This window comes from Dermacentor variabilis, chromosome 5 (assembly GCF_050947875.1).
Source record: "Dermacentor variabilis isolate Ectoservices chromosome 5, ASM5094787v1, whole genome shotgun sequence".
Taxonomy (NCBI): Eukaryota; Metazoa; Arthropoda; class Arachnida; order Ixodida; family Ixodidae; genus Dermacentor; species Dermacentor variabilis.
The window spans coordinates 43,414,729-43,440,242 of record NC_134572.1 but is presented as its reverse complement, the minus strand read 5'-3'; the positions used below and the strand labels follow the sequence as shown (position 1 = coordinate 43,440,242).

Here is a 25,514-nt window from a genome sequence, read left to right as displayed (position 1 = left end):
ATGTCTTTCCTAATCAAGAACGAGAAGTGCTGTGAATTCTTCAAAAACAAGAAAACATAACACACTAGGACTTAAATACACGACACACGAAGACAGAACCAGAGACGACAAGAAATGCAACTGAGCTTACGAAATTATAAAATTTCGCAAAGGTTGCTTTTCCCACCAGACATAAAGAGCGAACGCAGTCAGCGGTACACGTGGCGCCCTCTGTTATCCAGCAGGCGAAGTAAACTAGCAATTTGGCGAGTACCAGCGGCACCGACCAGGGTAGCCTACGATTGGTAGTGACCTTGTTTGGCATGTAAGTTGACTGCTTATTCTCTTGTTTACGTCGTAGTTGAAATTATCTGTGACTAGCGAGATCATCAAAAGTGTGAGGCCGAATCTGCAAGTTTGTCTGTCGATTTACCGCTTTCCTGCAGCCAATTAGGCCTTTCCTTGTGTGTCGGTGGTCGTTGCCCTATATTGATGTAGTGCCGTCAATATTGGATAGCCCGTGAAGTAGCCCTCAGGCGTCTTAATGAGCCGTGGGTAGTCACCAAAGTGAAGCGATATCTTTCACTGCTTTGATTCGCGTGCTCACTGAAGAACAAATAAAGTAGGTGACCACTGTGAAAAACATGATAAAATGTAAATCAACGAAGATGCCATGTATGCCTCTTAGAATTTTACTCATAGTCACCAACTGGTGCCTTAGCGGTCGCTCCTTAATATTTATTCAGAAAATAGATGAGACATTGAAGAAATCGGGAACAACGATGGATGCTGCCTAAGCGATGACGTACGTGCGACTCTTTCTTTGGAAGCCTTGAACCGCATCGCAAGTTTTTCCGGGCAAGGCTCTTGGTGACTGAGTGCGGCGGGAAGAAGTGCGACGAGTCTTCGCCACTCGGCGGTGCTCTTATGCGTGGTTCTAAAGTAAAACTTGTTAGGAAGGTTACGTAGGCGCTTGTGCGGTGTGCAAAACGGGACCTTGGCAATCTGCCGCGCTCTGAACGTGCCAAAACTCGTGCGCAGTGACGATTTCGTGTTCATAGTGTTTTGCGATAATTCGTCGCCTGTAGGGTTCGTGCAGAGTATGCTGCAGATGTCTAGTAAATGTGCACACACCGCGAACGCATACGCAGTGTAAGACATCTGGGGAACACTGCAGACTGCTCACAGACTACATGCTGTAGTATTGCTTGTTCGGTTGCTGGCTGTCCAACGGCTTGTTGAGCAATGATAACATGTGCACATGCGCACATCGCTCTTGTCAGCGGTATGTAGCCGTCGTAACGTGTCACCTGATGGTTTCAGATGAGTGTGCCCGCCTGCTGCCGCTACCTGTCGCCGCAAAAATGAAAAGACCAAGAAGGTGACACAATGACATCTGCTATCCTTGGAAGGTAGCTTGAGGTAACCCATCTTATGTCTTCGAAATTGAATACTAAACTGTGTGTTTCATTGTGTTGCTGTTGACATGGCCAGGTATTTTCACACCTCCACTGCATTGTTCACGGTCTGACTTTTTGTTGCGCTTTCTGACTGTTTCCGTACATGCGTCAAACTCTTACAGAAATGGCCATAGTTTTCATGTCATGAAAGTTGCATTTTGATACATACAGGTAGAGAAATAGATAATGCACTAAGTTACACTTTGCAAAATGTATGATGAGCTCCGTCACTATCATTCAATATTATGTCCACCTAACCTGATCGTAGGGTCGAATTATCCAGGGCTGTGCAAATGGCAGTGCCTGGATGGCACTACTTGGGCAGTGCCACTGTGGTCATTGGCAGGTCAAGAATGCAGGAGGAACTCCTTTCACTGAAATAAAGTGACTTGTCACTATTGTGCTGCGATTGACCTCTGTGTCTTACCACTCTCAGAAAATAGTTCCCTTACAGTTCAAATAGGCACAAAGGTTATGTGCCACAGTTGTCAGCAACAAAGAACACAACATGTTCAGGCACGAACAGCCAAGATCAGCAAGTATGGGGAAAATACAGTCCAGGGTATAAACGCATGCACAATATTTAGAGTACACTGGAAACGGATTAAAAAGGGGCCTGTCTGACCTCCCCCAACTTCAAGAGAGCCTCATTGCCTATAGCTCAGAAAGTACAACATGGAACATTTATGATCGTACTAATTCAGTGTACTCGTATCTAATCCTTTTACAGACAGGTGTATATGTCATATATCATGAACACCATAACTACTTGCTTCCACGACTTGCAGTATGACAGCATCTGAGCAAGAAAAGGTGAACTTGAGAATAGGTAGGCAAAGGAAAATCCAGATGAGGTAATTCCATGGTGCATGTGTACATGGCTTGGAGGGCCATTTCCCTCTGTGTTCTTGACCTGTCATCAAATGTTGATGTGGGTATCTTCAGTCTTCCTTCTTTGTATACTGAAACTCTCAATACAAAAAATGTGAGCAGTGCCTTTGTCAGTAGCAATTCAGTTCTGTATAAGTGCTTTCACGCAGTTTCTTAAAGTCCACAGGACAAGTTTGCTGGCACATGATGACTACTTTCATTTCAGGGCTTATTCTTGACTGGGAGGTGCTGTCTCGCTCGTCAGAAGGAGGCAATCCTTAGGTGAGGCACACTGGGAATACATGAGCATGTGCACTTTCTTGATTAGCTGCTTTCTTGCGAACCTAGCACTCAAGGCAGGACATCGCAAAAGGCGCACTGTAGGGAAGCACCGTTGGCCGTGTATAGGCCATTGCTGCTCAGTAAAAGTATATGGCAATTTTAGCATTGCATATGAGGCAGTCACACAGGCAACAAGACACTTTCATGGACAACTGAAACACATACACGAGGCATCTAACACTGGGACGCACTACACAAGGCTGGCACTGCCATCAGGAGGAAGGCATTGTTTGTCCAGGTCACAAAATGTGGAGGGTGTTGTCCTGTGTGCACTTGCAGCAGTGTTAATTTTAGAGCTGTTGTAGTAATGGGCACAACAATTTTTATTGTCCTGCCTGGTAGCTGATCACATGCTGCTGTAATTGTCCTCTTTGCTTGTGGCTTTGCTGCCTGTGTTGGTGGTGCATCTGCGTGTCTACTCCTGCATCACAGCAGCTGCATCTAACGCAGCTCTAGCAATGTTTGCTTGTTCACTGTACTTTTGTTCTATCATTCATACACACCTCATTATGAGCTAGAAACGTTTTGGTGATGATAAGGGATTGTCTAAAGTAAGTGACTTGCCATGGTGACTCAGTGGCTGGAGTGTTCTGCTACTGAACATGAGATCGGTTCTTTGATTCCAGGCCCCAGCGGTTGTATATTGACAGGGGCGAAACGCAAAAACTCTCATGCACTCTGCTTTGTGTACACGTTAAAAGAATCTTAGGTAGCTAAAATTGATCTGGAGCTCCCCGTTACAGCGTTCTTTATATCCTACTGGGCAGCTTCAGGGCATAAGGCTCACAATGTGAATTTTAAAGTAAGTGAAGTTACACCATTGCCAGTGTAGAGGCCCATCTAGCCTACATCGATACTTGCTAATACATACAACATATGGTAGTTCCGTCTCTTATATGATATGCCACTTATCTGTCCCCGTGCTTCAAGTAATTGATTTGCCCTCTCTCTGCAATCTGCTAACCTCCTGGTTAGCTAAGCTGCTCGAGTGACCACCCCACAAAATTGTTAGTGCCAAGTTCGATCACTGGACCAAAACAGATTTTTCTTCCAACTGCAAAGCTTTCTTTCTGAGAAACCGGTTTGGGTTTCCTTTGTAGCTTCTTGCTACACATGGAAGGATGACAATTTCTCCCTTTTGTGCCACTTAATATTATAACTGTACCAAAAAGCTTTTATCAACAGAATCGTGCATGCAATTAGAAGTATTTATGAACTTCTAGAAGTTCAATTGATCAAAATCTTGGTTTGCAATAAATAGTTGGTTGTTCATTGTTGAAGACACAAAATGACACTAAAGCAAAGGGACAGGATTGTAGTGTGTGAGCAGGAAAGTCTAAGTGTTGACGGTCCTGTAGCTAAAAATCACTTTTTACTTTGCTCAAAAGCTTAGTACACATTATCTTCCACAATTTAGCTTGCATACATAACTGCTTCAAGCTTTGTTGTAAGTTCTATGCAGTCTCCTTGCCCTCATATGTGACTATGCCAACTTTGATGAAGAAACTATCCTTCAGTACAGAACTAACAAAATAACAACTAACAACTACCTCTGAAACATGCAAGTGAGAAACAATAATTTAATTGGCTTAATTAAGATGTACTGCTGAATGGTAGCACAGAGTAGAAAAAATATGTTACTCCTTCCCTTACCTTTCTCGAAGCCATGCAGTCATAAATGCATGCCTCTTGTTGAAGTTAAACTGGGGGTTCTTATGCATTCTTTGAATCTTATTTGACCTCTCTAATACACCTACCTTGCCGCTGCACTCACATTTAGATGGGGGTGAAATGAAAAAAAAAAAACCTATGTACCATCCATTGGGCACACGTTAAAGAACCCCAGGTGGTCAAAATTAATCCGGAGTACCTCACTACAGCATACTTCATAATCAAATCGTGGTTTTGGCATGTCAAACCTCAGAATTTAATTTAGTCACAGCTACTTTCTTTATCTGTGAGATCATTGTACTGCCGTGTTTGGACTTACCACGAGCGCGTGACTTGCAGAGCAGCCAGTACGGCAGAGCGTTGGCCGCTGAGACAGCACTCAAGGCTGACATGTGGCCATTGTCTACAGGTGCGGCACATACGGTCATGATGATGGCTCTGACCCAGTGGCCAGCGCTCTGCGATGCTGGTAGCTTCACAAGCCATGCACTCGTATGTTTCGGCTAAGTCTGACAATGGCCGTACAGTACCACGTTGATTATGATTTGCTTTTTAAAAATAGAAATAGAATACTCCTGCATGTTTGTGTTGAACAGTGGGTCCATTTTAGTCTTCTGCTGTGATCTCATTAGTGGTGCTGAAAGTAGGCAACAGTGCAGAAAAACTTTTCCCTGTGTGTGATGTGATAGTCCCTAGAAAAGTCATATAATGTGTACAGGATTCAGTGTAATGCTGCCTTGCAATCCTCTAACGACTTCTGACAATCCCGAGTTTCATGGTTTTGTCTGAGGTACTGGTGTAAAATGCTACTAATATTAAATGTAGGCAGGTCATGTGTGTCCTTGTTGCGTGTCTATAGTTGGTCTGTTCTATGCTGCATTTTCGCTTGTTCATGCTTTTGCTTTTCTCTTGCAGGCAAGGAAAATGAATAATCGAGAAATGCTTGCAAAAGCGGTCCTCAACAATGTGTCCTGTGAGTTATGTTTCTTTCTTTGCAAACATTAGAGGTCTGTTGTCAACAACTTCAGTGCTGTAACGGTCACTGGGAGACATGCACTTCACAGGCATGTTAGCAGAAGGATTTGTGTGATCATGACGTTAAGTGATAACGTTGGCTGGTTGTATACTTCATTTCATGTCCCAGGTCCACAGGTTTGTCACACTGGAGCAATCCTCATATAAACAAGGATTCACATCTCAGCTCCTTTCACAGTGTGACGGGACACTAAAGAGGAACATTGTTTACTAAAATTGATGAGCTATTTCTTCAAAACTCCGTGTCATTCATTTGCTGAAAAATGTTGATGGAACATCTGTGCTACCCTCCATGGCTATAAATTCTCCCAAGAGATAAAGATCTGTTAACTTTTACATATAAGAAGGTCAACAAACTTCCTAAATGAAAGGGAAACATTTATGGTTAGAGTTTCATGAGCAAACCACAGCATTGATGACATCAGTACAGATTTCACTATATCTTTGTGTGTTTCACTGGCTTTTATGCAGAAAATGTGCTTAAAAATTGCTAGTTTGAATATTAGCATAGCTTTAAATACAGCGTAAACATACTTAAAGGGCCCCTCACCAGGTCTATGTTGAGCTGACAAGCGCAGAGCATACATTGCATGGTAATGATTGTGTCTGCAAAGTATTACATCGCTACGTGCTGCGGAAAGACCTGACATTTCAAACCGAATACAGTTGTCCCTTCTCGCTGCTGCCACACTCCAAGCCGGAGGATGACGTACATGTGCTAGTGCGCCTAGATACATGTACTATTTGCGCTGCAATGTCACTTGTGGTGACACGTGACTTCGAGAATTATTGAAGGCAACATCTGTTATTTGTGTAACATGTTGCTTGAATAGACGAATTAAAGCTTAGAGAAATAATAAAACACACCAACTGAATGTCTGCACGTTTTTGTTTTATTTCCGTAGCAAGAGGGATGTACTTCTGTTTCGTCTGCTTGTTCCCACGTTGTGCAATCCCACGTGCAGACACCGAAACTATGTTATTTTCTACCATGTTCCAGCGTGGGATCATGCTCTGTGATCTGCTTGGGTCTGCCTCGGCATTCGTGTAGCACTGAGTTATAGCGCTAGTCAGGTGTCCTCATGCACAGTGCACAAAATAGTGCACTGCGAGAAGCGAGACGATCACAACAGCTCGCGCGCAATGCCCTCAATGGAAGTGCGCCATGCCGCAAAAAAAAAACAGGGAGAATAAGAAAAATGAAGGTGGGGCCCGTAACGTAGGTGTCATGCGATCCTTGAGGTTTTGTATGGGAGAACGCAGGAAAGGAATTTTGCTTGCGGAGGCTAGACAGGGCAAGTGGAGAGAGTGTCTTGCTTTGCAGTGGAGTTCACCTCCTGCAATATTTCTATCTCTGCTATTAATGAGCTGATTTGAAAAATTTTTGCAGCAGAATGCTCCCTAGAGGACATGTAAAAACTTCCAGCGTATAACCAAAATTTGCTGTGGGGTCTGATGAGGGGCCATTTAAAGAACAGACGCATGACCAGTACCGAGTGAATACTAATGAAATCCATGTAGTTGCCGGGAAGTAATACGGGAATATCAAAGTGGCATCACCATCATCCATAATGAGTTTTGGGTCTCTTCTGGCTTCCCAAACCTCTGCACATGGTCAGATGAACCTTTTTGGAATCGCAGCAGTGTAATCTACCTTTTAATTATATTTCTCTTGAGTGCCCCCTTGAGCCATCTTGTTCACATTTTTCACATCTTGTGCGCATTTGGTTGACGGACACACACAGAGGCCTCTAGGAGAGGCATTTTTCTGGAGTGGGCTGAAAAGAAGGTTGTGATGAATAGTATTTCAAGTAGGAAAACACAGTTTTGATCTGTACACTTTGTAATGGCAACATTTTTTTTCCCGATAATTTGCAGTTATGATTCACCATCACAAACAACATCGAAAGCCTTAGTTACAACTAGCAACAACTGCCATTTCACTATATAGCAGTTATCTCGTTGAATTCACTAACATTTGCCTCAACACATAGGGAGACTATTGAAGGACAACAAGCTCAAGTGTGCAAGATCATAGCATACCACACTGATATTTGATGCACTCAAGCATATTATGCCATGTTATTTCTGCTAGTTTTTTTTTTTAAATCCTGTTTGCTAAGCATTAATTACTCTGCATTCTTTTTACTTTACTCTTGGATGTTACGTGCCCATGTTGACTGCTCGTCTGTTGAGCATTTTGTGGATCACGAATCATTATTAGTGGCTTCTTCGGGACAGCATGTCGTTCCTGAAGCCATGTAAATACTTGAAGTAATTGAGGTAGTGCAGCTGAAACAATTGCAACTTTCTTGCTTCTTTCTTTTCCTTCATTTCACAGGAGTTAAAACAAATGGAATGCATATTTTGGCATCTTTGCCATTCCATAGCACTTTAGCTGTGCACACATAATTAATTTTACCACTAATTGCTGCCATCATTCATTCCATTGCAAGGATACATGCCCTCGAGTAAAATTTTCTTCTTTTATAACATCTGGAATTATCTGGAATTACATAAAGCAGCAGCTTTCCATTTAGTTTTGTTTCTGTGGTAACCAAAAGTCTTTTGCAGTGCATTCTGCTGTATTGCACAGATAATACTATTGAATATTATTATTGAAATTATTTGATAATAATATTGAATAGAATCGTCCTGTCAGTAGCTATGTCATTTGGCAGCTGAGCACGAGTTCGCGGGTTTCGATTTCTGGCTGCTGAAGCCACATATTAATGGAGGCAGAATGCAAACATCTCGTGCACTTAGATTTATTGCATGTTAAAGAACCTTAGCTAATCCAAATTAATGTGGAGCCCTCCACTGCAGTGTTTCTCATAGCCCCAGCGTTACTTTTGGTTGTTAGACCCCACATATCAGTCAGTCAATTATCCTGTCATTAAGGCTTGTGTTGATTACAGCGATCTCTTTTCTACTTGATGTGTGATGATACCCATTCATGAAGGACTGTTCATGCAATTAACCTTGCTGTGTTTCTTGCTTGTTGTGCAGCAAGACAAGTTCCAAGTCGCCCTGAGCATCGCCTTCCACCTTCTGGCACTTCATTTTCGAGCACACCTGTTCCAACTCAGTTGACTCGGAATAGTCACGTGACTGTCACGTTAGATGGCACATCAAGCGCACGAAACTTGTTGCAACAACATACTCGACCGTACTTTGACTCACTTCTTCGACGTCAGCTGAACAAATCTGCCATGGGCCCAGCAGCAGCAGTAGGAACACCATCAGCAGCATCCAGCAAGGGCCAGCCATTAGCCCCTGAGAGGAGCCTACTTGCCCAGCACTTAGCTCAGAGAAATAGTGAGCCAAATGGTGTGGAGCTAGCCCCCACTGAAAGAGCCCCCACTGAAAGAGTGCGCGTATTGAAAACATCGGGTGGGACAGTAACGGTGCGTTCGCTCACTCCTGTGGCTGTGCCCATCAGGGTACATGCAGAACAAGCCAGAGCACCTTATAGCACAGTGCAGACTGAACCACCTAGGGCACCTCCCCGCAGCATAGAGCATGGTGCTGCCAGTGTCCCCTTGCAGAGGAGAGCACCACCATCATCGCCCATCGTAAGTGCACCTGTTGCGGTACCACGCAGAATATTGCCCAAGCCTGTGCATAGCCTGTCCTTCATGGCCAATGGGAGCCGTACACATCAGAATTCATCCGTGGTCTCTGTTCAGGATGCAACCTCGAGAGTGAGGTATGTGGATGCGCCTGTTCATGCCAGTCCAAACGATGTGATCACTGGTCTGAAGAATATGGCGGTAGTTCACCCTCAGGTACGACCTGCCATGTCTGTTAAGCCCATCGCTGCTGATGAATTAGCCAAAGATGTGCAGCTGTCAAAGACAACCCTTCAAAATATGGCCGCTAGCGTGGCACAGAAAATGACACAGTCAAGCACCGCAGAAGTCACTTCTGCTGCTGAGCACAGGACCCTTTTAGAGCCAAACCTTGTCGTGCCAGTGTCAATCCAGCGAAGTGTTCCCGAACCTGTACAGCGTGTAGGAGAAGATGAAGGCAGGAAGTCGAAAATGATCATTGTGGACCTCACAGAACCCACAGAAACTTCTCCAGCAGCTAAGCAGGATTCATCAGCCATGAGCGCACGAGCTGAGATGAGGTTGTCAACGCCTCCTACTGTGACAGATGAACCGCTTCAGTTGGAGGCGGGTTGCCTCCAAGTGCCATCGGGCCTCAAAGTGGACTTTATCAACTTAGACGACTTGTTAATAGGCGACCTAAGCTATCTAGCCAAGTACTTTGGCCTGAGCATACTGGAGCCTCTGTCTATGGATGATATTGCCAACAAGGGACTGTCAGAGTGGATAGATATCGCGGATGAAGCCGAGGTGGAAAGGACATTTGTAGAGTTGAAGGCCCTGAATGGGAGCCCTGGTCAGCATCTTTGCTGGGCTAATCAAATGACACCAGAAAGTTCAGACGTTGCTTATCCCATTATAGTTCCTGAATATGAAGAGCTTACCACCAGCCTCCCAGCTGATGTCACAAAATCTGCATCAACAACAGTGGAAACAGCTGATGGAAAGGCTTCCCCTGCAGGAGCTAGCCGCAGTCCAAGGGGCACCAAGGAAGGCACAGCCAAGAGCCCTCTCATCTTGATCATTAAGAAGGGAGCCAACAGCAGTGCTTCAAGTCCAGCATGGCAACTGTCTCCATGCAAGAGTAGCACTGCAAAGGAAGAAAAAGAGGAGTCCAAGACGCTTTTCTGCAATGCACTGAACCTACTGCCAAGTTCGGGGGAACAGCTGAAGAAGATGCGCAAGGGCAAGTCGGCCCGTGCACTGGCTGTGCTCAAAGACAAAGTGATGTCGGAGTACCTCAAGAATCACTTCGTGCCACTGAACCGTGTGCAGGGCATGTACCGGTATTTGTTCAAGAAGGGCCACTTACGGGAGGGCAAGCTGACGTATGCCTGTGAGGTTTATCGGAACCTGCGAAGCCGAGAGAACCGGCCAAGGGCGTCTCTGGTCATGTCACGGTATGACGATGAGGGTGAGTCACCTGAGCTATGGTTGCTTTGGTGTGCAGACATTCTGGTCTGTTCAATTGCTGAACACTAGCACATGTAAAGTTTAATTAATGTGAATAATATGCTTACAAGTGCTGGGGAAGGTCTCTGGATCTAGCCATGCTTTTTTTCCAGAGGCTAGCTTTTTCAAGTTTGGTGCCATCCTTTGGGCCCCACATTAGCTTGATTCCGTGATCTAGTAGATTTTGGTGTGGCTGAGGTACTATGGTTGGCCTTGCTGTGTTACAATTCTGGTGAAAGCGTTCATTGTGCTGCTTCATGAAACTTAAGCTGGGTGTACACCTTTTACAGAGGTTAGTTTGCAGAGTAAAAGAGAGGGTGCTACCAGCTACAATGCTGTGTGACTCTATTGCTCGCGTTCTAAATGCAGCCAAGTACCTTAATTGCGTCAAGAAGGCAATGGGCTTGTGCCAACTATTGCCTGTATAGGCTAACATGTTGTGCATATGTAGCAGAATTGCACACCAGAAAAAGTATCTTCCGACACTATACGATCTTCACATACCCTGCAGCACCAAGAATGAGTGAGGTTCGTGTGTTGTGCGGACAGTGCCCTATAAGTGGTGGTACTGGTCATGATTAACAGCTATCTACAATATCAATAAACTATTGTATATTGTAGATGACTGGGTATTTTTAATGTTTAGCTACTCAGCTTTCAAAAGAAATGTTTAACCACAGCGGGGACCTTGTGGTTTAGCATCCGCCTCGTATTCAGGAGGTATTGGGTTCAAATCTCAATGTCACTGAAAACCCACAGGATTTTCTAATTAGTAGAGATGCCCCCATGCCTGATGCTTAGCTTCTCAAAAGCATCTCTAAAGAGATTTCTAGGAGGAGTCTCTGAATGCCCCTTGCTCATTCACTGTTAGCCTTTGTGCAGAGCATCCACCGCGACTGTGGGAGGCAGACTAAAGCTGCCACCGAATACCTACTGGCAAAATAAGTACAAGCATGCTCCCCGATTGGTGATCGGCCATTACGGGACCTCAGCACTTGGAAAGGGGTGCTGCTTCTCAATCCAAGGGCGTACCCTCCTTATAGGTGCTTTAGGATAACACATGGAAGATTGCTGCCATGGGATCAGCCTAGATACCCTTTCTCAGGGTTTTGCTGTGCCCACAAGGTTTCATGGGATTTGCATGGTGTGGGCTTATTTGAATAATCAGTTGCTAAATGGCAGCAGCATGGCTTTGAACCCATGTCCTCCTGCAGCCGATGTGGATACTCAACCACAAGGCCACTGCTGCGTTTCCAGCTCCGATATGAATGTATGATATATATATGCTTCAATATGAATGTGCAGGCAAGTAGGTAATGGTCTAAACTCTGTAAGGACTTAGTGGCAGTGATGAGGATCGCAAGCACAGGTGTCAGGACAGCTTTAGAGAAGGCCAAGAGATGGCGCTAGTAGTCGTAGAGACACTGGGAAGCCAACGTGTTTGTGGAGGTGGAGCAGTGAATAAACAACTGCTGATTGGACATGTGTTCTTCCCTCCTGACAACTGATTCAACACTTCTCTGTAATGTTCCTCAGGTATTCACAAGTATTCACAATATCAACTTACAGGGCATGTGCATTTTTACTGTATGCTGTTTCAGTGCAGTTGCGTGAACATTGTCACATTTTGTTACTGCTTTTGCAAGCTTGCTTCAAGTGATGAATTCTCTAAATAGTGTGCACAGTTATGTATATCTGCAACTTTTTTGCCCCCTGCAGACTTCATTCCCAAAAAGAATCAACCGTCATCTCCGGGCCTCCTTTGGCACTTGAAGAAGAAGAAGAAAGTTACTTCGAAATATGGTAGGTACATAGATATTACCTCTTATCTTTTCACAAGGGCACCTCAAATCAACAGCCATGACGTAAATGTTTTCATAAGTGCATGTAAAATCCTAGAGGGTGCATCTGCCTGAAAACAGTGGCAAAATAGGTGCCATTTTACATAATGGCAGTTTTCAGACCTGCATGAAATTTTATTTTAGCAATTCATGTGGCAACAGCACACCATGCGTAAAGACACAGCTGAGTCTTTAACTGTGCAGCGTTCAAAAAAAAAAAAAAAAGGAAAAGAAAAATATGTTTGACATATTTACTCAGCAGTAGCAGTGACTACCAGTGCAGTTTGTATTGCAATGTACACTTGTCTAATGCCTAGGAGGGTAATATTTTAATATTGCATTTGTAGCATTCACATGTGACTGGACTTCACACAGTTTCTGTCTAAGTGTGCACTGTTGCATGGACCATATTTTATGGTGATAGCTGTGAGAGGCTCTTTTCTGGCATAGCTTGTTAGCATACCTTTGTTCCATGCTTGTATTATGAAAGACATTGCACTGATCTGAATGTGGTTTGCTGCATTTACCCATTCGCTTTTCTTTTGTACTGTTATCCCACCCTTGCTGTGGCCTACTAGAGCTGCAGCATGTGTAAATCAGTGAACAAATGAATAAGTGGCAATAAGTAAAGTAGAAAGAGCACTAGACAAGCTAAGAAACCAGTTTTGTCAGTTTGCTGTACAGAAATTATCATAATTTTCGCATTAAAGCATTCAAGTTCCAAAGTTCTTGTTAATGCTTCAGCATGCCCTCGCACTGCCTTAATAGCTTTGTGCGGAGCTGATGTCGTACCCAATGAAGTGACAACTGAGGGCGACTATTGATAGTTGACTTACTAGCCATCACTTGAGAATCGATGCATTTCAAACTTTGCATTGCATGAGGGATCGTGTTGGTCAGCTGACCAACACAAATCAAAAGGAGCTCCGAAGTCAGAAGGTTGATGGTGGCAAACTGATTGAATGCAAGAGCAGCCACAGCAAATTCTCAAAAAGCCCTTATTAGGTTAATCAAATATGCATTGTCACTGGGCTAAACTGACTTTCGAGCGTTTCATCAATCAAGAGAAGTTGTGTATCAAAGATCTGTGTCATCTGTCTCACAGTTGAGTCTTATAGTACCTCCTCATCAGCAAAAGGTTAGGTGTGGCCTGTCCCAATGCCACGCAGTTGCACATGTAATGTGTGTGTCAGCTTGTTTAACACAGCACCCATATCTGGAGTTCCTACCGTCTTTTCCATGTTGGTGGCTGCTGAGGACAATGCTGACCATTGCATTAGTCGGCAGTTCGTCAGCCAATTAGCCGACCAATATCTCCTTAGCAAGCTTGGGAAGTTGCCCTGGGCGGAGTGTAATTGCGGGTGCTAAAGAACTGCCATGACGGCAAACATTGAACGTGCACTTCAGTAACCCTTGGTCCTTCCTCCTGACAGAAATGGATGATGATTACGTCCCGAGGAAAGGTCAAGTCAATGGCCAGAAACTTCGGCGCAGCCTGTGGGGCCGGCCAAAAGGTTCCTGGAGGACGGCAGCAGCTAACAGCGATGCTAGCAGCAACAGCAGCAGCCCATCTGGTGAAATAGCTGCAGCCAGTCTAGCAGAACTCGAAGGTTGCTGCATGACACCACTGTACAAGCTGGAAGCAGGCAACTGGACTCCCAAGTGTTCCGCAGACGACTCTAGTCGATGGGACATCTGGGTCTCTGAGAACTCTCTCGAGAGCAAGATGTCGCGTCCCATTCCAATGGTGGTCCTGACCAGGATTGAAGACTGTGATGCAGGTTAGTTTGGGTTGCTGCCAGCGGTGTGGCAAAGGTGTTCATCGGCAGTGTTTGACCCTGTAGTCTGTAGTCTACCTGCTCGTATAAACATTGTCAGTAAAGATAAAGATAACAGGAACCTGTGCTGGTAGGCATAAGCTTGCGTCATGTAGATGGGCAAGCATGATGTTGTATAAGTACAATGAAATCTACAATTTCAACTGGCTGTTATAATTCAAACGATGGGTTCCTGTCACAATTGCATTAATTTTGATCTGCAAAAACTTTCTGTTATAGCTGGTGTCAATATCATGTTGAGTGCCTAGAAAGATAGAATGAGTGTTAATTCTGTGGCCACCCAAAGCTGTGCTCCTAAATGTCTCATTCACCCTGCATTTCTTTAAGCAGTGTCTAGTTTCATGGCACTATAACAGAGTCCTGCTTATGCATAAGGTTTTGCATGGCTTCCGATATTGCGCAGTTCCGCTATTGCAGCAGCACATTGCCCCATTACCTTGAACGTCACGTTTTAGGCACGTACTCACACCAGCAAAATGTTTTGTACATTTGCTGAAATGTACGGGAAAAGAAACAGTGAGTTTGTCTATTGAATTGCATTTCGAGCATCAGCAGCATGATGTACTTAAGTGTTGCCCAAGTGTAATGCATGGGTTTTTCGTTAAATTAGCGAGCCATTCATGAAAGGCGGTAATGGTGCAGTCCGGACAACTCGGACGATGCCCTGGCCGCCTTCTCTTTTAAAGTGGAGTTGCAGTCTTATGCTACGCACGTTCTCGGCACCGTGCCGACGTCGAGCTGCCAGTAGAGTTTCAACGCGGTACACGGCAGAAGTGTTTGCAGCAACGCGCATCCGAGCGCTTTTTTTATTCGGGGGACTTCCCAGCGCGCGGCCACGTGCACGACCCTTCCAAAATGTTTTGTGACTAATCCGCTAGGGCAGGGCGCATGCGCCGTTGCGCCATGAAAGAGGCGGATTACTGGTTGTGCAGTCCACAATCTTGTCTCCGTGACTGTAAACATACTTCAGAAGACCACACATATAGGTGCTGAGGCCAAGTTTTGAATGATTCCATATATGTGGGCACTGGTGTTATAACTTGTTTATTTGTGCATTCTTTTTAGGTGGACACTGAAACTCTTCTTGTATGTAGCAAGAAAACCCTACCAATCTGTAGACAGTGCTGCCATGAACATGTAGGCTAAATATTACTTTGTCACATGCAGCAGGAAGCCCGTCCACATTCTTTCACGATAGCTTGCTTGCTTTGTCCCATGGCTTTTCAGGCCCCTGCTTTTCCATACATTGGCAATGACGTTACAGCTAGCGTAATATCCATAGGCACCGGCCATTGGGCAATTGTTCATGACCATGAATTACTTGTGAACAGAAGCTTGCACATTCATGCACACTCTTCCCAGATCTAGGAAACTGAAGCGGCGGTCATTAAGGCACTCGTCCACTCTGTCACTGCTCTGTTGTTGTCCTCAGGCATCTTTTTCAGATGCCTATCCAGAAAGATTACCTTAAGCATATGCAAAATGAAGAAGAAAAAAAAGAAAGGTGCGGTAAGTGGGGCACGTCTATTCACGCTGCTCCATTTAAGAGGAATCGGTAAGTTGAGGGGGAATGGGGAAAGTAAACATTGTGCTGTCGCTGTTAATATTTGAAAAATTTCTTCAGGAATAAGTTCCTTTAAAGGCATTGCACTCCAGTGTGTTTACTTGATATGAAGATAGGTACTGTGGGGATCCTGCTTAAGAACAGCATAGTGTAAAATAAAAGTGAACCCATATTTAATCCTTTGAGGGTTGAATTATTTTGAACAAAACTTTCCCAGGTGGTCAAATTACTTTATTGTGGATCTTGAACGTACAATATGTATAAAGTCTGGAATAAATAGTAAAAAAAAAAATTTAGGAACAGTATTTTGGTGTCGGCATCACTCAGAACTGCAAAATGTTCAATAGTATTTCAGAGTGTGGTACTCCTTGAAACACGGGTCTACGCACCGCGCCTTATCGCAGTCTGCACACCTAAAACGCGTGTCTGTTCTCCTCTTGGAGCGACGAGTTGTGTTGGCACACACATGACATCTCTGCGTGCGGCTGCCTTGGGCAGAGGTCTGAGGCACCCTCTCGCGTAAGCGCGTTGCTGCAGAGAGCGAGAATACCTCGCGAGCGGCGGTGATAAACAAGCTAAGAGCAGTGCCAATAAACGTAGAAATCAACGTCTGCCGCCCGTCCAAGGGAGTGCCGACAAAGAGAAAAATCACGTTTCGCGGGCCTCCATTGCGATCACACGGCGAAACCAGAACCGCAAAAGGGGTGTTGTTGCAGTCTGTGCGATGCGCTGAAGCTACAAATCAGTTCTGTTTATCTCCGCAAGGAGGTAGCACAAATTTCAAACACTTCTTGTAAGTCCTAAGAGGTGGCAGCACTTCCCAGTGAGCACGCATCGTCATTATGGCGTGAAATTTCAGACGGTGGGTCGAAACTGCACCCGTACGGCAAAGACCTTGTGGGACAGAAAACCACCGCCGTACATATATGGCAAATATATGGCAAAAACCTTCAAAGGGTTAAATTCAGCACATCAATATGTATGAGAGCTGCAAGCTGCATCAATTCGTAATGGAAAATAAGTAATATGGTTGTAAGGAGCAAGGTTCACTTTAACCCTTAAAGGATGGCAAAAAAATGAAAGAAAGCTTGCAAAAGAGTTGGAACCTTTTCTTCCTTGTGAAAAAAATTATATTGATCATATAAAGCAAAACCAAGCGAAAAGTTAGTGTCAGAAAGACGTTTATTAGAAAAACATTTTATGCCGTTATGAAGGTGGGCTTCGCTACACACTGGTGCATTTCACCACTAACAGGATCTTTGCACCGTCTGGTACTGTTCACAACGGGCCCTGAGCTAATGACAAGCTGAAATTGTCCTGAGGGCAGCATGAAAAATAAGATAGCTCTGGATGAGTAGGACTTGTCATCCGTCTTTTTGCAAGTATGTGCTTGACAAGCTGAGGTCATCTTCTATATGGAGAGGGTTAAATTCAAGTTCTTTTATTTGATCAAATGAAGATTAGCATGTTGGGTATGGTGTAAAGGTGGGGCCCTATAACTCTCATAGAAGTTTTGAAGGGCCCCCTAGGTTATATACTGTTATATAAGTACTAGAGCTCGTGAGAAAAGAGCTATATGTGAGACAGTACAAATATGGTACATACTCATTCAGCAAGTGATGCGAGCAAAAAAGTGAAGGTTAGTTTTGTAGCTGATAAATGGCTGTTGTGCTCTTAGATCTGTTGGTAATTTATTCTAGAGCTGCGATGCAGTATGCGAGAATGTAAATGATCTATAGTTAGTGCAAGATTTTGGAATGGTTAGAGTTTTTGAGGTGACTGATTATAATGGGTAGGTGGTATTTCTATAATTTTTCCAGAAGGATATAGTATAATTTTTTGCATGATCTTGTGGAGCAAAACAAGAATGGGGTAATCAATGCAACGTGTCATGGGTAGTATATTAAGTAATGGGTATGCGAATGTGATTGAATTCGATCTTTTTAGGAAGAGAAATAGCCCGAAGCGCTGCATTTTGTGCTGCAATAATTGGCAATAAAGCAGTGGGGTACGCAAGTCCGTATATTGTAAGAGCATACGTAATATGGGAGTGTATAAAACTGACAAAGAGTACAGAGTGTGGTCAAAGGAAAAATGTAACATAGTTTATACAGTATTGGAATTTTTTTATAGATGGTTAGTGTAGTTTCATGGATATGTTTATGCCACTTTAGTTGACTGTCGAGGTAGATGCCTAAAAATTTTGGCTTGGCAACCCTTTGTAAAGGAGAGTTGTTGAAGTTTAATTATATAGTGTTCATTAGTCAGGTGTTTTTTGCAGCGAAAACTATATAGTTACTTTTCTTTGTGTTTGCCAGAAGACATATTTAAGGCAGTTAGTTTTAGCTGGACATCATTACCTTTTCTGTATATATGTTTCCGTACCAGTGGTCAAGAAAATATTGGCATTGTCTGTGTATACAATGCAGTCTTCTGAGAGATAGTCTAGTAAATTGTTGATGTATGCTGGAAAAGTGCCTAATATGGATCCCTGGGGAATTCCACTGTTAGTTATAATTTGGGATGACAACATACAAATATGAACCACTATGTACTACTGCCGGTTTTTCAAATATGTGCTAATTAGGCTGAAGAGTGGTCCACAAATACCATATTTTCCAAGTTTTTTGAGTAATATGTTGTGGTTCGCAAGGTTAAAAGGCTTGTTTAGGTCCATGGAGATACATACCCATGGTTGATCATTTTCTTTCCAAGTTTATTTTAGTTATTTCCACAATGCTAATTAATGTTGTCTCAGTCGACTTTCTTTTTATATATCTGCATTACTCTTTGGCACAAACATTGTGCGCTGTGAAAAACTTATCTAGACAGGCTAGCACTACTTTTTCAAAAACCTTAGAAAACGGGGACAATACGGATATTGGTCAGTAATTGGACATATTCATCTTATCCCCTTTCTTAAACATTTGCACAACTTTGGAAATTTTTAGTAGTGTCGGGAACGACCCTGAAACGAACATTTTGTTGATCATATGTGATAGGGGTTCACGTATAATAATCAAACAGTGTTTTAGCAGTGATACAGGTACCAAGTCTAGACTGTTTGATGAAGCATTTCTTAAAAAGAGAAGTATGTTGTTGACTTCATGAAGGTCAATAGGCTTAAGAGAGAACTAGAAGGGTTAGTTATTGTGACTGTCTGATCGTGATGTATGTGAGTTATCTACAATTAAATTATTGGTCATTGTAGTGAAGTAACTGCTGGAGCTTTCAGCAAGAATAGAAGGATCACTTACTATTATGTCATTTACAAGGATTCCACATATACTGTTTGTGTTGCACGTGTCTAGGGCGGTATTTATCACTTTCCATGTAGCTTTTTAGACACCATGTGCTTGTTTAATTTTAGCGTGAAAATAATTTCGCTTAGCAACCGTGATTAGACTTTCAAGCTTTTTCTTGTATGTTCTATACTTGTTTTTTAAAGTGACGTATGGTTTTTGCTTTAGTTTCCTATACGTTGCCTTTGTGATGTATTGACTTCAGAATACCGGCTCTTAGCCACGGTTCTCGCTTTGGGCTTCTCCTGGATGCCGTTGAAACACACTCACCTAGTATTTTACATCTGTTAAATATTTTCATGAATTGTTCATATTTGTTGTCAATTGTGCCTACCGAATATACAGAGGGCCAATTTTCTTTCATAAGGGCATCAAAAATGATGTCATATTTGTATGTTATATGCTTTTGCTGAGTACATAAGTGGCTATTGGATGTGATAGTCGCAAAAATAGGAAGGTGATCAGCAATGTCAGATGCTAATGTTCCACTTGTAAAATTGGTCTCCGATATGTTTGCGATTATGTGATCCAATGTGCTCTGTCTTGAGTTAGTAATGCGTGTTGCTAATCTGATTACTTGTTGTAATCCGTAGCTTGTTATTAAGTCTGTAGTTATGTCCGTTTGATTAACGTCAATGTTGATATCACCCGATATAATAATCTGAGTAGTATTGTTACTGTTGTTATCAAGCCACTTATCTAATTGAGATACAAACTCATTTTTGTTGTTTTGCAGTGACCTGTAGATGACGCCTACCAATGTGAATTTTTTTTGTGAGGTACAAAGCTTCTGGCTGCTTATTTTTTAAGTTTTAGTTTCAGTTTATTTCTTTAATAAGTGGATATACATGCTTACACAAGTATACAGAAGGAGGTCCCAGAGCATGTGGCTGAAATGGGACCTCCTGTCAGAAAATGTATGCATTTGTGCCAATACGCAGCAAAGAACGGTAATACAGTCGTCACTAAGTGTAAAATTATACAAAGTAAATGTAGTACAAACTGCAAAATAATATGAAGTCAACAGCTAGTCGTAGAATTGAAGCAGTAGTTTAACGTGTTCGTAACATAACGAACCAAAAATATTTATAAAGGCTACAAATGAAAAAAGAAATAAAGAAAAGGAAAAACAGAAAGGAAATGAGCAAGAGTGAAGTGAATAGTTGAGATATGTGGATTATTTTGGCTATTTAGCAGAAAAGTGAATAATGTTTTTTTTAAGAAACCTAAAGACAAAGAGCGCTTGACATCTAGTGGGAGGCTGTTCCAAGTAGATACTGCTGCGAAATATCCAGATAGTTTTCCATAATTAGTATGTATTAGTGGCAATAAGAAATTGTTGTTAGCTGCAAATCTTATGCTGTTCAAGTTAACCAAAGTAGCCTCAGAAAATATATTTACTGGGGGAGGATTACATGTTACCTTAAGTAACATTACGGCTAATTTATAATTAACAAGATCTTTTACTGAAAGTATTCTGTGGTTGTGAAGCATATCAGAAGCACTGCAGTAGAATGAGCTGAACGACAATATCCGGATAGCTTGATTCTGCAAATGCTGTATAGTGGTGCGGTATGAGTTGGATATGTGTTGCCCCATGCTGTAATGCAATAATGGAGATGGCTGTGAATAAAATAATAATACAAGGTTAGCAATGTTGGTTTGCTAAAATAATATGTAGATTTATGTAAAATTCTAATACCGGGAGAAATTTTGCACTTCAAATAGGTGATATGCTTCATAAATTTTAAGTTTGAGTCAAGAATTATTCCAAGAAATGAGCATTCGTTAACTGCACTGATGTCAAGAGAGTTTAGGTTGACAGTGGGAATGAATTCTGGTGTCCTATGATTCGAATGAAAAAGCATAAAAGATGTTTTGGTACGATTTATTCTTAGCGAGTTAAGCTGGCTCCATGTTAAATTATTTTTCAGATCACTGTTTAGCTTAGTAGTCAGAGAAGGTAGTGAAATATCGGTTGCAAGTAAAATAGTGTCGTCAGCGTAAAGGAAGGCATCAGTTTCGGGTAAATCATTTATATAAAGCAGAAATAGTAGTGGACCAAGTGTAGACCCCTGCGGGACCCCTTTATTGGTTATTTTGAAATTAGAAAGTGAGGAAATAAAATACACAGCTTGTTTCTATCTGTTAGGTAACTTTTTATAAGTGCTAATGCTGGGCCATCGACGCCTACTGCCCGTTGTTTAGCAAGTAAGATGGCGTGGTTAATGGATTCAAATGCTTTGGATAGATCGGTAAGGCTGATCCTGCACAGAAACCGGCATCTATCGCGCTTTTTATTTTATCCGTGAAAGAAAGTATAGCACAGTCATTCAAGGATCCTACCCTGAAGCCAAATTGATTTGGCGAAAGGATGTTAAATTTTGAGAAGTACAGTCGACTCCCGATAATTCGAAGCTGCTTAATTGGAATTTTCGGTTAATTAGAAGTGAAGTGCTGGTCCCGTCAGTTTTGCATGTAATCCTATAGAAGAAATCGCTCGATAATTCGAAGTCCTCATCCAGTAATATTGTTTAATTGGAAGTTAATTTTCAGCCGGGATCCTCGAGGTGACCGTCATTCTTTGGTAGAATGTGCAATTTTTGAAGTGTTGCAACAGTTCCATGCTCCGCGTTGGTGTCACCGCCACCGCAGCCGCCCGCAACCCCATCCTTCTTGGAGCGGCGCGATTATTCATTGCTACGGCTGCCGTGGCCTCCGCGATCAACTCCGGCGGGAGGCGAAGCGGCTTCCACTGGAGGCCACGCGCGGCTGCCGCGCGTGGCCGGAGCTGATCGCGGAGGCCACGCGGGTGCCATAGGTGCACGCAGCGCTGCATACTGGCAGTGGCGAGATTGTGCGAGATTAGTCTTGCAGCATGCGCAGCGTATGTCGAGGCGTTTGTTGGTCGAGCGCCTTTGTGCGGGAAGCTCGTAGGCTAGGTTGTTCCACGGGGTACCTAGTCGCGCAGTTTATAACCATGGCAAACCGTGGCTCTTATCGCACGCTCGACCTGGCAACGAAAGTTGAGGTTTTGAAGGAAGTTGAGAAGGGAGGTGCCGACAAACAAGACATAGCGCGGAAGTACGGGATCAAGCCGAACTCGCTCTCAAACTACATCAAGAACAAGCGCACAATAATGGATGCATTTGAGAACGACAAGTTCAAGACTTCTCGGAAGCGAATGCACACCGGCGCTTACCCAGAGTTGGAGAAGGCTCTGCTGGTTTGGATTAGGGAGGCCAGGAGCAACAAACTTCCTCTCAGCGGAGACATCGTTGCGATGAAAGCCCGAACGCTTGCAGCAATGTTGGGGATCGATGACTTCGTTTCGTCAGATGGATGGCTGACGCGCTTTAAAGATTGCCATGACCTGGTTTTCAAGAGCGTGTGTGGTGAAAAGGCATCCGTTAACCAGGAAACATGTGCCACGTGGAAGGACGGAAAGCTGCGTGAATATCTCGCCGAATACAGACCGGAAGACATTTTCAATGCAGATGAGACTGCACTCTTCTATTGGCTTCTACCAGAGAAGACCCTGACATTCAAGGACGACGACTGTGCTGGGGGCAAACGCAGCAAGGAGAGAGTGTCGGTGCTGATCGCGGCAAACATGACTGGCACGGAAAGATGTCGGTTACTTGTGATCGCGAAAGCCGCGAAGCCGAGATGTTTTAAAGGCGTGAAGACGCTGCCTGTTGACTATGAGGCGAACAAAAAAGCGTGGATGACGGCCGAAATCTTCAAGAGCTGGATAAGCAAATTGGACCGCAAGTTTGCTGCTTCGGACCGCAAGGTGTTGTTCCTTGTCGATCACTGCAGTGCTCACGTGAATGTGCCAGCCTTGAGTGCAATACGCCTCACATTTTTGCCTGCAAACACAACGGCTGTTTTGCAGCCAATGGACCAAGGCATTATCAAGAATGTTAAAGTCCTCTACAGGCGGCACCTCCTCGAGCGCATGATTTTGTGTATGGATAGCTCCACAAAGTACGAGGTGAGCCTGCTTAGTGCCATCCACATGTTGGCGCAAGCATGGGATCGTGTGAAGCAAGAAATAATCGCAAACTGCTTCAGCGCTTGCGGTTTTGCGGCAGCTTCTTCGGAGGATGCCTCTGAAATTTCAGCGGAGGAAGCGTCAACAAGTGAGCTTGACGGCACTGATTTTGGTGATGCTCTCGGGGACGTCAATTTTGAAGATTACGTCGCCGTAGACAAGGCGGTCGAAACGTGCAGTGCGCTGACGGATAGCGAAATTGTAGAGATTATTCGGCCCCAGGAAGCGACCCAGGAAAGCGACGATGACGTTGAAGGCGAGCCGCAACCTAAGGCTGCCGATGTAGCTGCGGGCCTTGCTCTCGCGGAGCGCTTCTTTGCCGCTGAAGGTAACGCGGAAGAAACGTTCTGCCACATCTACAGCCTGCAGAACTTGCTTTCAGCAGCGCGATTCGGCAAGAAGAAGCAAAGCAAGATGACCGACTATTTTTCTTAGAGAAAATACTCTATTTCGCCACAAATAAAGTGCTGTTTTTTGTGTTTTGTGCTTTATTGGAAGTTCGTTTAATTCGAAGCTTTTTGCGGTCCACGTGATCTTCGTATTAACGGGAGTCGACTGTATTTGGTTAAGGGGGGACGCGGGTCTTGAAATCGCGAAAAATGGTCAAAAATGGCAATTTTCAAAAATTGCGTTTTTGAAGTCTTTAATGTCCCAACTATGTCTCTACAAAATATTATGGCTCAATTCCTACTCGAAGTATAAAAAAAACGGCAATTTAGAAACGTCGGTGAGCGGAAATTGAACGCCAAGCGCGAATGTTTGCCTCATTTTCAAGCTGCCGTAGCTCCGCGCGACGCGAACCGATCGGCGCCATCTTGGTCTCGTTTGAAAGCTGGTTTCCCGCTCTCCATTCTGGCGCCCCTCGGCACGCTGTAGACTCTCGTGCAGCGGAGCGATCGGCACCCGTTCTCAAGCGGGAAATCGTCGCGAGACAGCCGCTGATTGGGTGAAACGGGCGCCTCCTCGAGGGCAGCCCTCTGATTGGCCGTGACGCATGCTTCGGCGGCCGCGTTGTTCGACTCCTTCGCGTCGTCTGCTCTCGCCTGCACGCACGTCATTTTTCGCGCTCCTCTTTCTTTCCTAGTATTTTTCGTTCTGCCTTTCTCTTTATCGTTCTTGTAGATATTTTGGCTATTGAGTCGCTTCTTTTAACCACAAATTTCTTGCTTTTGCGTGCCTGGTGTCTTTGTTCCGCGTGTCACGATGGCGCGAGACGCGCGCTTGAAAGCAAGCACGCGAAAAGCAGTCAGCAAAAAGACACGCGCATGCAATAAGATGAGCGCTACATCGTCGACAACTACAGCTTCGGTGATGCCGCAAGCTGCTGTGCCCTTGGTGGATGCGGCCGGACTGAGCTCGCCAACAACAGCTTCGCCGGAGGACGCGGCTGAACAAACCCCATCGACGCTAGCTTCGCCGGTGGACGCGGCTGGACAGTGCCGATCGGTGTCAACTTCGGTGTTACCGCAAGTCTCTGCAGTGCCGGTGGATGCGCCTGGACTAAGCCCGTCGAAAATACCAACTTTTGAGACGCTGCAAGTTGCTTCGGATTCCGTGTCGTCGGAAGCGGCCGAGCCGGCTGACCGAAGCCTAACGTCGACTTCGGCGTTTCCGCACGCCGCTTCGGTGCCGACGGACGCGGCTGAACCGAGCTCGCGTGCTCAACGCTTCGACATGGTGTTTTTCACGGAGGCGAAGTGCGCGGGGCGCGAAAAAATACGCAGACAACATTAAAACTTCATTGGCAAAGAATTCCGCGACTTTCCGCAAGTTCGAGCTAATGAACGTCGGCACTGGAAGTGAAGACGACGATCGCGGCACAGAGTACATCATCGTTGATCTCTCTGTGCTAAAGAAGCTGTTTGCGTCCTCAAGCTGCAGCAAGTGTGGGATGGCCACTCTCCAACTCGCAAAGTGCAGTGAGAGAGAGCAGTGAGAGAACCAGCAGAGCTGTTGCAGCACAGCTTGGTTACAGTCCTGGGAGCTACCTCATTCGTAGGAGCCTTGAAAAAGATAAACAGAGGCTCTGCAGGTCTAATAAAAGTCACACCAATGCTGAAAAGATGAAGAAGAGGATGGCCAAGAAGCACATGCCTGACAGAACCCAGCACTACTGCCCAGGACTTTTGTGAATGTGTGGCAGATTCAAAGAAAATAGCAAGTGACTTTCTGAGCTTTTTTTTGTCAAGTGCCAATGCAATACAGAAGTTTTCACAATCTTTACATGAACAGATTTCTGTGAGTTTGGTGTTATTGTGTTCAGTAATGACTGGGCTGCATGCTAAAGCATTAAATTTTTCCATGTGATAGGTAAACAAAAGTGGTAGAGTCAGCAAAACTTTGAATGCAATTTTCTCAGCTTTGCTTTTTCGATCAAATGCCTTTGCCTTACAGAACTTTTCATAATGTTTGCATCAACTGATTTTATTGAATTAGGTATCATTTTTTTCAGTAAGACCTCAGCTACATCCTAAAGCTTTCCATTTTTCATT

The 25,514-nt window shown here is 44.1% G+C and overlaps 1 protein-coding gene across 4 annotated transcripts in view; it reads left to right on the top strand.

Moving 5' to 3' along the window:
- The first annotated feature begins 229 nt into the window (after positions 1–229).
- Positions 230–25,514, top strand: part of LOC142582491 (uncharacterized) — a 37,507-nt gene continuing 12,222 nt past the window's right edge. For 2 of the 4 annotated variants that reach the window (XM_075692278.1, XM_075692276.1), the window contains exons 1-7: positions 230–304; positions 1,303–1,401; positions 2,536–2,591; positions 5,238–5,295; positions 8,367–10,382; positions 12,140–12,223; positions 13,695–14,042. In XM_075692278.1, coding sequence (XP_075548393.1) covers positions 5,247–5,295; positions 8,367–10,382; positions 12,140–12,223; positions 13,695–14,042 — 2,497 coding nt within the window. In that variant the 5' untranslated portion in view covers positions 230–304; positions 1,303–1,401; positions 2,536–2,591; positions 5,238–5,246. Of the gene's footprint in view, positions 305–472; positions 785–1,302; positions 1,402–2,535; positions 2,592–5,237; positions 5,296–8,366; positions 10,383–12,139; positions 12,224–13,694; positions 14,043–19,701; positions 19,745–25,514 lie in introns of those variants that run through there. The other 2 variants (XM_075692279.1, XM_075692277.1) reach the window with 2 other exon arrangements.